Source organism: Arachis hypogaea, chromosome 17 (assembly GCF_003086295.3).
Source record: "Arachis hypogaea cultivar Tifrunner chromosome 17, arahy.Tifrunner.gnm2.J5K5, whole genome shotgun sequence".
NCBI lineage: Eukaryota > Viridiplantae > Streptophyta > Magnoliopsida > Fabales > Fabaceae > Arachis > Arachis hypogaea.
This window is the reverse complement of record NC_092052.1, coordinates 9,714,143-9,729,073: the sequence shown is the minus strand read 5'-3', so window position 1 is coordinate 9,729,073 and position 14,931 is coordinate 9,714,143. Positions and strand designations below refer to the sequence as shown.

At 37.2% G+C, this 14,931-nt stretch overlaps 2 protein-coding genes across 2 annotated transcripts; one reads left to right on the top strand and one right to left on the bottom strand.

The window, feature by feature from the left end:
- Positions 1–878: 878 nt before the first annotated feature.
- Positions 879–1,712, bottom strand: LOC112767415 (LOB domain-containing protein 21-like). Its single transcript, XM_025813273.3, has one exon. The coding sequence runs from the start codon at positions 1,679–1,681 to the stop codon at positions 1,046–1,048; it is 636 nt and encodes a 211-aa protein (XP_025669058.1). The 5' UTR covers positions 1,682–1,712; the 3' UTR covers positions 879–1,045.
- Positions 1,713–5,531: 3,819 nt separating this feature from the next.
- LOC140180479 (uncharacterized) lies at positions 5,532–10,652 on the top strand. The gene is made up of 4 exons (XM_072221672.1): positions 5,532–7,802; positions 8,106–9,115; positions 9,545–9,794; positions 10,053–10,652. Exons 1-4 carry the CDS (start codon positions 5,532–5,534, stop codon positions 10,650–10,652), a joined length of 4,131 nt encoding a protein of 1,376 aa, XP_072077773.1.
- Positions 10,653–14,931: the final 4,279 nt, after the last annotated feature.

The window sequence follows — 14,931 nt, the reverse complement described above, 5'->3', positions numbered from 1 at the left end:
TATTAATAATGGTTCATGTACCTAGAATAGTAGTATATATAAGGGGTTTTCATTTTGATTGTTTGGGCCATAGCATGATGTTGCCATTAATATGTTCCATACACATACACCACAAATAACCTAATACGTGTAATCAAATCGAATTTTGTATAAATATTGAATTAAAACTATTAAAGAAATTACTGTTGAAAATTGTATAGATTGGTGTCTATAGTCATTAGTCTTTGGATTCCCATGACTATGATAAAAGCTTATAAGGACCATTGGTGGTGGGGTTTCTTTTTTCAGTGAGAATCATGATGGGGATGCTCCATGTTTCAATAGAACAGTACGGTGGTAAGACCCACTATGCATTGCATTGGGAGGAAAATCGTTCAAAAAGAAAGATAGGCAAAAGAATCAAACTTGCTAGTGTTGCTTTCTTTTTTTGTACTGAATACGGTGTCTCTCTCACTCATCTAGTTAATGGCAATGAATGCTCATTGTTCTCGTGTCCACATCACCCAAAAGCCATATATCTCATCTTAATTCACTACAAGAATATAATAATTACCCTCTTATCACAATTCTCATCGAATCATCCAATATCATTGCAATTCGCATAAACAAACTGATTTATTATTAGTCAGACTGAGTTTCTTTCAGTTTTTTTTTCTGGTCCAAACAATTTCTTATTAATAACAGCATATTATTCCTGACGAAGAATTACACGTAAAATTAATAATTGAAAATTATTAAATAATTTAATATATGTATGTGATTAAATTATTATCTAATAATTTTTAACTATCAACTAAGATAAATACATGTAAGCATGTGCAGTAATGGAGATGTAACGGAAATTAAATCATCGTGGTTGAAATTGTGGAAAAAAGATGTCAAGCTCAGGCAAATTCATTGACGGAGTTGTTAATTATTTATATGAATTATTAGCATATACAACAAAAGTGGCTGGTTTTGATTGATTAGAAAATTGAGAAAAACAAACAACAAGGAAAGGGACAATAATTGAAGATGGAAAACGGTGACAATGAGAATATATAATCTAAAATATATATGGAATTTGAATGAAATCGTCGACTACAGTGGTGTCGTGTCTGGGAAAGGATTGAGAGGAAGAAGAAGAGGCGTGGCAGAAAGCAGCAGTGTCATTGAAATCAGAGGAAGAAGGGAATTCAGGGAAAGGAGGCAAGGAAACTTGAGAATTATTGAAATGAAAGATGTTATCGGAGGAAGAAGAGGAAGAAGTAATAAGAGAAGTAGCATCAGCAGTAGCAGCAACAGCAGAATAGCGAGCAAGACGATCCTTGGCAATGGCGAGATCGTGCTGAAGCTCGAGCATTTTCCTCTGAAGGAGAGCAATGGCGCCAATGCAGCCGTAAACAGGGTCGCGGAGGCGGGCCTCGGCCTCGTAGGCGAGGGAGTTGACGGTGTCTTCCCGCTGGTCCTCGGGGACCTCGACGAGGATCTTGCTGACATTGCTGGCGCCGAAGACCTTGTGAACTTTGGCGAATTTCTTGCACTCGTCGGAGCGAAAGTAAGGGGCGAATATGCAGTTAGGTATGCACCTTCTCTTCAAGAATTTGCAGGCCGCACAAGACGAACTTGAACGTGGCTCGTAACCCTTCATGATGCCTCCTCCTGATTTTTTCATAACAAGAAATGTATGTGGATGTGTCATGTGTGTGTGTGTGTATGCATCGCTATTTAAGGGGAACCACATTTCATGCCACAGTTAGATCAGGTGAACGTCGCACTCACTCTCCAGAACACTTGCATGGGCCACGCCTCTGCTGTCCTTTTACACCTTCTTTTTTCTTTTTTCTTTTTGCATGAATTCAATACACAAAATTACTTATTTTCAATTACTTTGCTTGAATAATAGCTCCATTCGATCCAATTTTCATCTTATTTTAAACAAAAATATTTGGTAACAAAAAAAAAAATCAGCCAAAAACAGTCATAACTTGCCTTATTTACCGTTCATTAATTATTACGACAGTTAATTAATACTAAATAAGGCAAGTTCTAGCTATTTTTTTTTGTCTACTTAACATTACCCTTAAGAATTATTTTCACGTGAAGTTGATAGTTGAGAGTTGTTAAATGATTTGATAAATTTGACTAAATTGTTATCTAACAATTCTCAATTATAAACTTTACATAAAGACAACTACATGTGAGTTTTTACTTTTTATGTAAATTTTTCTATAAGTAGAGAGATAATTAAGGTGGTAATATTTCATGTCAATATGTAAAACTCAAATAATTTTAGTGACTTATTATTTTAAGTGGATCGATTAATGATTGGTTCGTCTTTATGAGTATTTTTAGGTAAAAACTCATGTGAAGTCAACTTCACGTGAAGTTGATATTCGAGAGCTGTTAGATGAAAATTTAGTCAAATCATTTAACGGTTCTTAAGTATCAACTTCACGTGAAGACAAGTCGACTGCACCTGAGTTTCCACCATATTTTCAATGTTCGGTTTTAAACTTTTAATTTAATTTTATTTTAGATTTTATAAAATGGTACATCAATATTTGCCAATCATATAATATAAATAGTATTTTAAAATTAAATATGAGATTTTTAATCAATATTTAATTTTAATTCAATTTAAATTTTATAACTTCAGTTTTTTACCAAAATGAAATAGTCTTTCTATACTAAAATCAATATCATTTTATCAATGATTTCCAATGAAGAATGAAATTCAAAAATGGTCTACTTCTTTTATATATTAGCTTTAAAATCCTAAAAATCACTCGATTAGAATTGTTCTAATAATTCTATGTATATGTAGAATGGATTTTATTTTCTTGAGTTGATCTATCACATTTAATTTAGTTTTTGGACAATTTAGTTTCTTTAATTATTCTCTTATACGGCTAGTCATGCACATAGTATTATCATCGCTTACGTTATTGATTGAAAATTTGAAATTTGGGAGTGCAAAGGTAGGTCCAAATAATTGATTCATGTGGACAATGGGTGGTGTGTGTTGGTAGTTTTCAAGTTGGACATGATAGTTCATGAATAAAGATATGGGGATATTTTGATTGACTAAATTAAGAAAAGAAAATATTCGCAATAAATGTAAACTTATCCCGTTGGAGGTGATACATTGCATACATGGTCAGATGGAAACCAATGGGATCAAAATTGAGTACTTTGGAATTTATATTAGATGTAGTTTTGGAATCTATAGTACAGCATAGTGGAGCCAAAAATAAAGCTACCGATATATTGTTTTCTGCCTTTTCTATCATTAGATATTCCGTTACTTCGGTTGTTATTTTTCTCTTTAAATTCTAGTTGCTTTCTAACAACTCAAACTGTAAATTACATATGCCTACAATATCAGTGCATGTCAAATTTTATTACATCAAATTAAACCACTACACATTGGTAGTAACTAGTAACCTAATATGAGTTTCCCTTTTTTATTTCTAAACGAATAAATAATTTTGGGGGTGTGTGTTCTTTTTATTTTATTTTTGAGAAGGCGTGGATATGACATAATATATGGTAAATTAAATAATTACACACTTATATATATAATTTAATTTTGATTCGTTGTGTGTATGAAATAATTTATATATATATCTAATTACGATATATCAGTAAAAATAATTATTTTTTATATTAACTATATAAATAGTCATTTAAAAAAATGAATATAATTGAATAAATATATAAAATATTTTAACAAAAGTCTTAAAAACATTAATAAATTAAAGGGGTTTAATAGATAAAGATTTTTGTTGAAACACTAAATAATACAATTTTTAATGTATTTATTGAAAAAAAAAATCTCTGTTAATAGTAATTTTAATTAGTGCCAAGAGCACTTTCTTACATAGACCTTTTTCTTCGATAATTTACATAAACTTTTATGTATAAGAAAAAACAACTTTTTGTGTATATTTAATGATATTGTTTGAAATTTCAAAATCCTTCTTTTTTAAAAAAAATTGTATTCTTAAGATGTTGTCTTATTAAAAAAGTTTTTCAAATGCACTTTAACAATGCTTAATTAAGATAGAAAACGATACTTTAAAAGTCTCCTCCATGACTCCATCATCACTTGAAGGTTTCACTGCTTAAGCAAAATAAGGCCAAGGGTTCATGATGATGAATTGATTAATATTCGTTATTCTGGACACGCTAGGCCATAGTAGCTGAATTTAATATTAGATTAATTAATTAATTAAGCAATACATAGATTCAGTAGTTCAAACTGCTGCAATAGATTCTAAGAATATATATATATATATATATATATATATATATATATATATATATATATATATACACTTGATTAAGAAAGCACAACTTTTTACCAAAAAAAGAAGAGGTTCGACTTAATCATAAATGTCATCATTCTATACTTCTGTAATGGAAATTGCGAAATGAGGCAGTGAGTTTTGTTTTTGTTTTTCATTTTATTTTGAGATAATTATAGGTAATTATAATCTTATGTAACAGTAAAATGTATGTTTAAATTCTTTAAAGAACTAATGGTTCGAGTAGTTTATATTTTCATTTTTTATTTTAATTTTTATATTTCATTTTAAAGTTTGTGAAAAAATTTAAAATAATAAAAATAACAAAATTAGGATATGGCTCTTTTCTGTTTTGATTTTCTATTTTTACTTTTAAAATTTTAAAAATAAAACACAAAAAATATGAAATAAAAGCAAAAGTCAATTAGACCCTTATGTTAATATTATTTTCAATTTTTTATAAAATTTAAAAACAAAAAATACTAAAAATAAAATAAAATATAGAAACAAAACCCAATCGAGACTATTTTTCGTAGAAGAGTGTATAACTTTTAGGTGAAAACTCAGGTACAGTCGACTTCATGTGAAGTTGATAGGTGAGCGCCGTTAGATAAAAATTTAATCAAATCAGTCAAATCATCTAACAGTTCTCAATTATCAACTTCATGTGAAATTGACTGCATCTGAGTTTCCACTATAACTTTTATCATCACTCAATTAATCTAGTTTTGGTAAAAATTGTATTGTTTCTACTAGTCCTTCATCAATCTTGATATGACCAGTAAAGTCGGTTACGAGTTATAAGCTCGGTAACGTGTTCACCATTATAACCGAATATTTGCCATAATCGGCATTCATTCTCACACAATAACGTCGGATAGGCAATAAATTCCCTCTCCAGACGTTACGACTTAAATCTAAACGCTCAACAACAAACGAGTATAAAAGGAAAAGCAGGAACAAAAGAAGGTAAGCAATCTTTCTAAGAAAAAGACTCCATACATATTCTCTTACTAATTTGAGCGTCGGAGTGCCTTTTGCAGGTACCCGATTCTTCCACCCTTTCTGTACACCGAGATTTTGGATCGCGCCTTAGGAATCCACCGACCTTATCAGGAGGACGACCTATCTGGAGCGCGACCTATACCTCGGCCTAAGCTGGTAAGAACATTGGCGCCCACCGTGGGGCCGAACAATTTGAAACATCACTTGTGCTAGGCCCCGGATTTTCCACACACCCTCATGGCGGACGTCCCCCCGCCCACTCCATCCGAGCTTCTGAGGATAGTGACCGAGCTTCAACAGGCAAATCAGCGAATGGCGGAAGATAACCAGAGAATGCAAAATCAAATCGCACAGTTAGAACAAGCTCGTTTAGGACACCATACTAATGATGATGAAAACAACGAACGAACTCATGTTTCTGAGACACCACAAAGCAATAATGAAGAAAATCAACGGAATGAAGAAGCTCAGCCTGAAAATGAGGAAGAACAACCTGACAACTCCGCAGGACCATTCACGGCGGATATAATGAACTTTCAACTCCCTAGACAATTCACCCTCCCAACAACTTTAACCCCATATGACGGACTGGGTGATCCAAAGCAGCATGTTAAAAAGTTCCGATCTATTATGATTGTTAACGGTGCATCCGATCCAATTCTTTGTCGATGTTTTCCATCTTTTTTAGACGGTCCTGCACTTGACTGGTTTTGCTCTTTGCCTGCAGATTCAATATCCCGCTTTCAGGAGTTAGCTCGTCAATTTGAAGACCATTTTGCAGCATCTGCAATATACCTCCATGATTCTGACTATTTGACAACTATTAAGCAGGGACCACAAGAGAGCCTGAAGGATTATATAACTCGTTTCACGAAGGTGGCTATGAAAATTCCTAATCTCCACCCCGAGGTCCATCTTCATGCAATTAAGAGTGGCCTGCGACCAGGTAAATTTCAGGAGACCATTGCCGTTGCAAAACCAAAAACCTTGGCTGAATTTCGCGAGAAGGCCAAAGGACAGATCGATATCGAAGAACTTCGCCAAGCAAGAAGGGCAGAAAAATCGGCAGTCAAGGATGATGAAAAGCCACGCGATAACAAGAAGAGCTTTAAACCGGTCCCGCGATATGAATCTTATACCCAGTTTAACACCAAACGGGATGATATAATCAAGGAGATACTAAATTCTAAGCTAATCAAACCCCCTCGAAAGGCAGGCGCTTACCCAGAAGCAAAAAACGTCGACAAAACTAGATACTGCACTTTTCATCAAAAGCATGGCCACACAACCGACGAATGTGTCATTGCTAAAGATTTGCTAGAGCGTTTGGCACGGCAAGGCCACCTTGACAAATTCATTACAGGACATATGCAAAAGAGAGCAACGTCGAGCCCTGAACAACATACAACAAGCCCATCTTCAAAGGAAAAGGATAAAACTCCTGCTCACCCTAGAGGGGTGATCAATTGCATTTCAGGTGGCTATGCTGGTGGTGGTCACACAAGCTCGGCTAGAAAAAGGACCTACAGAGCCATGTTAGCAGTTGAGAATAATTCTCATAATCCTCCACCGATGCAAGAAGTCCCGGAGCTGACCTTCGGACACGCCGACCTCAATTCCACTTACACCAACTATGATGATCCCGTGGTTATTTCTATCCAACTGGGTGATCTCATAGTCAGAAAAGTCCTACTTGATCCAGGAAGCAGTGCTGATATCCTTTTCTTTACCACATTTCAGAAAATGAAACTGAGCACTAACATTTTACAGCCATATTCGGGAGAATTGGTCGGCTTCTCAGGAGAACGAGTTCCCGTGATGGGATCTGTGTGGTTACAAACCACTCTCGGAGAGCAGCCCTTGTCTAAAACACAAGACGTCCAGTATCTGGTGGTTGACTGTTTTAGTCCCTATAATGTTATATTAGGGAGACCCTTCTTGAATAAATTTACTGCAATAGTTTCAACATTTCACCTTTGTGTTAAGTTTCCTGTGCAGGACAACATCGTCGCCACCATCCACAGCGATCTACACGAAGCTCGGCAATGCTACAATATAAGCCTTAAGCCAGTGAAAGCCAATACCGAAGTTCGTGTCAATTCCATAACATCAGAGCAGCCAACCCTAGCCGAGCTAGACCCGAGAGCCGACTTTCAAGAGCGCCCTGTACCAAATGAGGATCTAATAAAGGTCACCCTGACCGGCGATCATACGAAGTTCACCTTTATAGGAGCGTCACTGGAAAAAGGCGCAAAGGAGAAGCTGATTGCATTCTTACGCCGGAATACCGACTTATTTGCTTGGACCTCAGGGGATATGCCAGGAATTAGTCCATCAGTAATAACACACAGGTTAGCAGTCAACCCAACAGCCCGACCAGTTTCCCAGAAAAAGCGGAACCTCGGAACTGAAAAGCGAGCAGCCTCAATGTCCGAAGTCAACAAACTCATAGACGCCCAATTCATCCGAGAACTGAGATTCACAACATGGTTGGCCAACATCGTTATGGTGAAAAAGAATAATGGTAAATGGCGCATGTGCGTCGATTTTACTGATTTAAATAAAGCATGCCCCAAAGATGCTTATCCCCTACCCTGCATAGATACTTTAGTTGATAACTCATGTGGATATGGTACGCTGAGTTTCATGGATGCATACTCTGGTTATAACCAGATCTTTATGCATCCATCAGACCAGGAAAAAACAGCTTTTATAACTGAATACGGTAATTATTGCTATAATGTTATGCCTTTTGGTTTAAAGAATGCAGGTGCAACATATCAAAGATTAATGAACAAAGTCTTTGAGCAGCAAATAGGCAGAAATGTCGAGGTCTACGTTGACGACATGGTCGTCAAAACAAAGGTCGGCCACCCACACATAGAAGACCTCGATGAGATATTTACGCAAGTCAGAAAATACAACATGAGGTTAAATCCTGAAAAATGCGCTTTCGGTGTTCAAGGAGGAAAATTCCTCGGATTCATCTTGACAAGCCGAGGAATAGAGGCTAACCCAGAAAAATGCCAAGCTATTCTCGACATGCACAGTCCTAAGACAATTAAAGAAGTTCAACGACTGACAGGCCGTTTAGCTGCATTATCAAGATTCCTACCATGCCTAGCAGCTAAATCCTTTAACTTTTTCCAGTGTTTAAAGAAAACGGCAAGGCACTTTTCTTGGAATGAAGAATGTGAAGAGGCATTCATGGGCTTAAAACAGTTCCTGTCTAAACCACCTGTTCTGCAGAAACCAAAGCTCGGTGAACCACTATATTTATATTTATCTGTAACTGATGTGACCATTAGTTCTGTTATTATTACAGAGAATAACAAGGATCAACAGCCGGTCTATTTCGTGAGCAAGTCGCTGCAAAATGCCGAGCTACGCTACCCAATACTCGAGAAGCTCGTCCTAGCACTAATCTTCTCGGCAAGGCGCCTCCGACCTTATTTTCAGAGCCATACAATCATCGTTCGAACAGCACACCCACTTCGGCAAATACTCTCGAAGCCTGAGTTAGCAGGACGACTAATTAAGTGGTCCATAGAGCTGTCAGAATTTGACATTCACTATCAACCTAGAGGGTCTGTTAAATCACAATGTTTAGCAGATTTCGTTGCCGAACTTTCATGCCCAAACTCCGACGATAAAGGTCAACCCTGGACCTTATTCGTGGACGGTGCTTCAAACCCTCAGGGGTCAGGTGCAGGAATACTACTTGAAAGCTCAGACGGCATAGTAATCGAGCATTCTCTCAGATTCTCCTTCAAGGCAAGCAACAATCAAGCTGAGTATGAAGCCCTCATTGCTGGGCTCAGGTTAGCTATTGATTTACATGTTAATATTCTGAAAGTTTACTGCGATTCTTTATTAGTCGTCCAGCAAGTAAATCATAGTTTTCAGACAAAAGATCAGATCCTATTAAAATACCTAGACATCGTCCGGAAGCTATTAAATGATTTTTCAAATATTGAGGTTATCCATATACCAAGAGAACAAAACCATAGAGCAGATATTTTATCAAAACTAGCCACTACACAAACACAAACTACAACACTTTTGCAGTCAACTTTAAGTAGGCCAAGCATCGATATACTCAATATCCTAAACATGATCAATGAAGGAAGTTGGCAACAACCCTATATACAATATCTCCGTAGTGGCTCTATTCCAGAACAAATCAAAGATAAAATTAAATTCAGGCGACAAGCCTCCTTCTTTACATTAATGAATAACATTCTGTATAGGCGAGGCTATTCTCGACCTCTGTTAAAATGTTTGGACAGGACAGAAGCCGATCTTGTTTTGTCAGAGGCCCACGAGGGCATTTGTGGAATACATTGTGGAGCTCGGAGCTTAGCACAGAAGGTACTCCGGGCAGGTTTTTACTGGCCGACGATATGGGACGATAGTAGGCAAAAGGTCAGAACCTGTGACAAATGTCAGAAGCACTCGCCGATGATTAATGTGCCTGCCGAACAACTTCATCAATCAGAAGTGAGCTGGCCATTCAATAGATGGGGAATCGATATCCTCGGGCCATTCCCCACTGCCCCGAGACAAATGAAATATTTGGTAGTCGCAATAGACTATTTCTCCAAATGGATTGAAGCACATCCTTTGGCAAAAATTACATCATCTCAAATGATAAGTTTTGTTTGGAAAAGCATAATTTGCAGATTCGGCGTACCAGGTCACATCATAACCGATAATGGTCGGCAGTTCACTGACCATAGTTTCAAGGAATTTTTGTAGAACCTAAAAATAAAGCAGCATTTCTCCTCGGTGGAACACCCACAATCTAATGGCTTAGCAGAGGCTGCTAACAAAGTAGTCCTCCAGGCACTACGAAAAAAGCTCGATGATGCGAAAGGATTGTGGGCTGAGCTCGTACCAGAAGTGCTATGGGCATACAACACCACAGCACACTCAACAACCAAAGAGACACCATTTCGTTTGGTCTATGGATCCGAGGCAATGATCCCTATGGAAATATCACAAGACTCTCTCAGAACCCTGACCGAACATCATGACGAAGCTCGGCAAGCAGAACTCGACCTTATTGAAGAAATTCGAGAAATATCAGCCATCCGGCACCGAGCACTACAACAACAACTTAGCCGACGACATTCACGAAAAGTACAGCCGAGAACGTTCAACACTGGTGACTTGGTGTTAAGAAAAACTGAGCAAGCCCGCCGACCTTCTTTCCACGGAAAACTCGCCGCAGCGTGGGATGGTCCATACCGAGTATGTGAAGTGCTGGGGCGAGGGGCTTACAAATTGGAGCAATTGGATGGCACAACAATTCCAAACACGTGGAACATCAACTCTTTGAAACAATACTACAGTTAGCAAACAAACCAGTACTCTTTTTCCTACTTTGAGGATTTTTTCCCAAGAGGTTTTTACTCATAGAGGTTTTAACGAGGCTGGTCCTACTGAATAACGTTGTACAGGTACTATTACTGATAAAGTTTAATCTTTTCATACAGCTTCAATGCTCATTTATTTCTGTTTGAAGTATGAACAAGACTATTTCATAAAACTACGGTATACCATAATCATTAAATAATAATACCAATAACACCAAAAGTCGCATCATTATACTACGGATGCGCAAGCAAACCTACACGGACATAACAGTCATTAAGCCAACATAAGGCTACCAGCTAAACGATTAGGAAACAGCAAAACCTAATCGCGCAGACTACAAAAAGCACATATAAGAGTCTTTTAAAAAAAAAAAAAAAAAAAAAAGGATCAGTCGGCCAGATTCTCATCTCCCTCCTCAACAGTTTCTTCGTCATCTATAAGCTTCCCCCCCCCCGAACTACCTTTCCGGGATCCATATCAGAAAAGTCTCTATCCGGAGCAAGATACCTTGCCTGGTTAACAGCCCTCTGAAATCCCTCAGCAAATGCATCCAAAATATCACCTTGTTTATTATTTTCAAGCTCTTTCATTTTTGCCGACAACTCAACAACTCGGTCAGTTAGACTTAATAAGTCACTTTCTTTCTTTTTCAACAATCCAGAAATATTTTCACGACATTCTCTTTCCACCTTCAAATCAGTTTCAACCTCAGAAAGTTTTTTCTTCAACTCAGTCAGACTCGACTCTTTTGACACTAACTGCTCTTTCAATTCAGTGATTTGGGAAAATTCACAAGCTGCTCTCCTATGCCTTTTTTCTTGACTACGCCCAATACTGGCAAGTCGGAAGCCTAACACCTGAAATTTCAAAGACAATGTCTGTTAAAAAGAAAAAAGAAGCAAGACACAAAATATCAAAAAAGAAAAGATACTTGATGTAAACCTGCAGGAGCTGATCTATTCCTATATCTCCAACCTCTTCTACCCGGCTCATGTCTGACACAGTTTGAACAATTTCGTCAGCTACAACACTAAAAGGGAATTTTTTACTCCACACTGAACCAGACTCTCCTTCTTCTTCGAATACATGGAGCTTCTCTTGCATTTTAGTAAAATTTGATAAATCCTCAAGCTGAAGGCTATTGTCTTTAACCAACACCTCGTCTACATTAACCGATTCCGACTTCCTCTTCTTAAACACTATACCCTTTTTCTTTGGCTGAGGCTGGTTGACCTCGGTACCACCATCAGCTTTATCGGCATTTGAAGACGAACCATCAAAGTTTTTTGCTTTAAAACGAGACCTTAAGCTCGAAGCAGTCACTCCCGGAAAGTTACCAGCTGCAGTATCATAAAGAATTGCTCAGTCTATAAGTTTATCAGAAAAATTTAAAACCAAAATCCCCCCAATTTCTTACCAAAATATTCTAAAACAGCCGATCTATTCTCCTCCCACACCAGTAAGTCAGACACAGATATCAAACCACCCCTATCCACCATCTCAATCAGAAATGAGATAATACACTCATTACGGCCATTGATGAGTTCTGGACCTAGTATGTGCTGCGGTTGGCAACACCAATACATGGGAAACTTTTCCCCCAGATGCTCATCAAGGTAAAAGGGAAAATCTTCATCTATTGATTTCACTTTCAGAAACATTTCTTTGAAATCTTTAAAAGAAGATTTATAAAGTTTGAAAATAGCAAACCCGGGCGTACTGTTTAAATTTATCCACAGGCCCTTCCATACCCCCTTCGCTTGGAACAAAGAAAAAAACAACTCCAACTCTGCCTCAATCTCAAGGAAATCCATCAGAGCTTGGAAGCATCTGATAAAGGCCCAGCCATTCGGGTGTATTTGAGAAGGAGCGCAATTCATTTGTTTCATCACATCACACTCGAAACTAGAGAAAGGAAGCTTGACCCGCAGTTCCTCCATCACACAGCTATACATGTAAAAATTTTCAAAATCCTTTTTTCTATGAAAAACACGATCAGATCGATTGCATGGCAACAACTCTACCCGAAACCCAGTTCTTACTATCCTTCCCAAATTTACCCTATCTACACTCTCCCTATCAGAAAATAGTGATGCCCGTATATGTACATCTTGATCAACCCAACCATAGGTCTCATCATCTTCAACACCAGAAAACAACTTTTTCTTTTTATCACTCATTTTCAAAGAAGAAGCCAGTAGAGAAATTAGAAATAATAGGAAGAAGAAGCAGTTTTACTAACCTCTAGTGCTCATTCTTCTATAAGAGTTTCCACCTCCTACTCAAACACGGTAAACGTGCAGCAAGTTTCACTAAACACTAATTTAATTCAACTCTTCAGTTCCACAGTTACATCCTGACCGTTAAACTAAAGACACGTTAAACGGTTAAAAAGCCTCATAGGAAGTTGAACCAAACCATAATAATTGCATTTCACATCAACCAATGACTCATCACAAGATCACACCTCACCTCTTCGAATACCAAGGGTTGAAACTCAATTGAGACACGTTGATCTGGGGGCTCCACACGCCGAACTATAACTCGTCAATTAAAAGCTCAACCTGTCCCCACCAAGTCAGGCCAAGCTTGGGGGCTGTGATATGACCAGTAAAGTCGGTTACGAGTTATAAGCTCGGTAACGTGTTCACCATTATAACCGAATATTTGCCATAATCGGCATTCATTCTCACACAATAACGTCGGATAGGCAATAAATTCCCTCTCCAGACGTTACGACTTAAATCTAAACGCTCAACAACAAACGAGTATAAAAGGAAAAGCAGGAACAAAAGAAGGTAAGCAATCTTTCTAAGAAAAAGACTCCATACATATTCTCTTACTAATTTGAGCGTCGGAGTGCCTTTTGCAGGTACCCGATTCTTCCACCCTTTCTGTACACCGAGATTTTGGATCGCGCCTTAGGAATCCACCGACCTTATCAGGAGGACGACCTATCTGGAGCGCGACCTATACCTCGGCCTAAGCTGGTAAGAACAAATCTATTATTCTATGATATTGAATGATTAACTGATTCTAAAAATTTTCTTAAAAAGATCTTCAACGTAAACACACGTTTCCAGAAGACTTATAACATATGTATTTGAGAAATGATAGATAAATAAATTATTTTTGTAATTAAGTTTAATTAATAATTTGACTAAACTTAGTTACTAAAATGACTTGATCATATATAGTATTACTGAATTCTTTTTACATCAAATTTTTTTTACTCTGTTTTATTATTGAATAGAAAATGAGATCCACCCTAATTACAAATGAATTGCACCTAAAAAGAAGTGATAAAGAAAGGAATGGAGAGAATATAAAGGAAGGTAACTTAAGTTATGTAAACTCTAGATGTGTTTTTGATTTGGTAAGAGAGTGGGGCATAAGATAACATGTAAAAGAAGAAGAGGGGAGGATAAATGTCATTTCAAAAAGACTTTGGTGGTAAGAGATAGAAAAATGGAAAGCGATGGAAGATGATAATGCATGCACCCTCCAAAACCCAAACTTCATAATATAGAGCCCACTTTGTTTAATGCGCGTCGTTTTCCCTCAAAACAAACAAGGGACAACAGTGTGTGGGGTGAGAATCGGAGGCACACTACCAGCCGTTAGATCAACATCAACGGTCACGAGTGGATCACGGAATACTGATAAATGGCCTCCGTGAAATGGGCCGGCCCAAGAATGATTGGTGATAGACTATAAGTAAATAAGCCCCACCCTTTTCTACTTTTTTTTTTAAATATTATATTTTGTTTTCTTCATCCGTATTTAATATTTAATAGTTTTTAAATCATAATAATGTGACTCAATGTGGACGTGAATCATGATTCAGACTTTCTGATACGATGTACTAAAATGGGCCTAGCCCTATTGCTTGACTTGGTCATAAGCTAGTGTGAGTAGTGAGGCACCCCCCGGTACTTTCTCCCTCTATTATTTGCTTTGGTTTTTTGGAATCAAATTCACTTTGAACTTTGGAGCAAATGAAATGGTTGGGAAAAGTAGAATCTGGTGGTTCAAATCCGTAAGGGATAGTAAAACATAGGAGCTAAATAGAGTAGGGATAGTTCCAACCTTATTAGATCATTTGGTCCATTTTTTTGTTCTATGCATTCTTTACAACTCAAGTTTATATATGGAATAGTCTGGAATATATGAAATTCATAATATCATCACTTTTTTAAGAATATTTTTCCTTTTCGTATATGTGGTGAAAGACTGAAAAGTGAAATTCCGTTTGACC

Coding starts and splice junctions, on each gene's coding strand:
- LOC112767415 (XM_025813273.3), bottom strand. CDS start 1,681: ATGACACATCCACATACATTTCTTGTTATGAAAAAATCAGGAGGAGGC.
- LOC140180479 (XM_072221672.1), top strand. CDS start 5,532: ATGGCGGACGTCCCCCCGCCCACTCCATCCGAGCTTCTGAGGATAGTG. Junction 7,803..8,105: donor GGTTGGCCAACATCGTTATG/GTGAAAAAGAAT, acceptor GTCTTTGAGCAG/CAAATAGGCAGAAATGTCGA. Junction 9,795..10,052: donor AACAACTTCATCAATCAGAA/GTGAGCTGGCCA, acceptor GAATTTTTGTAG/AACCTAAAAATAAAGCAGCA.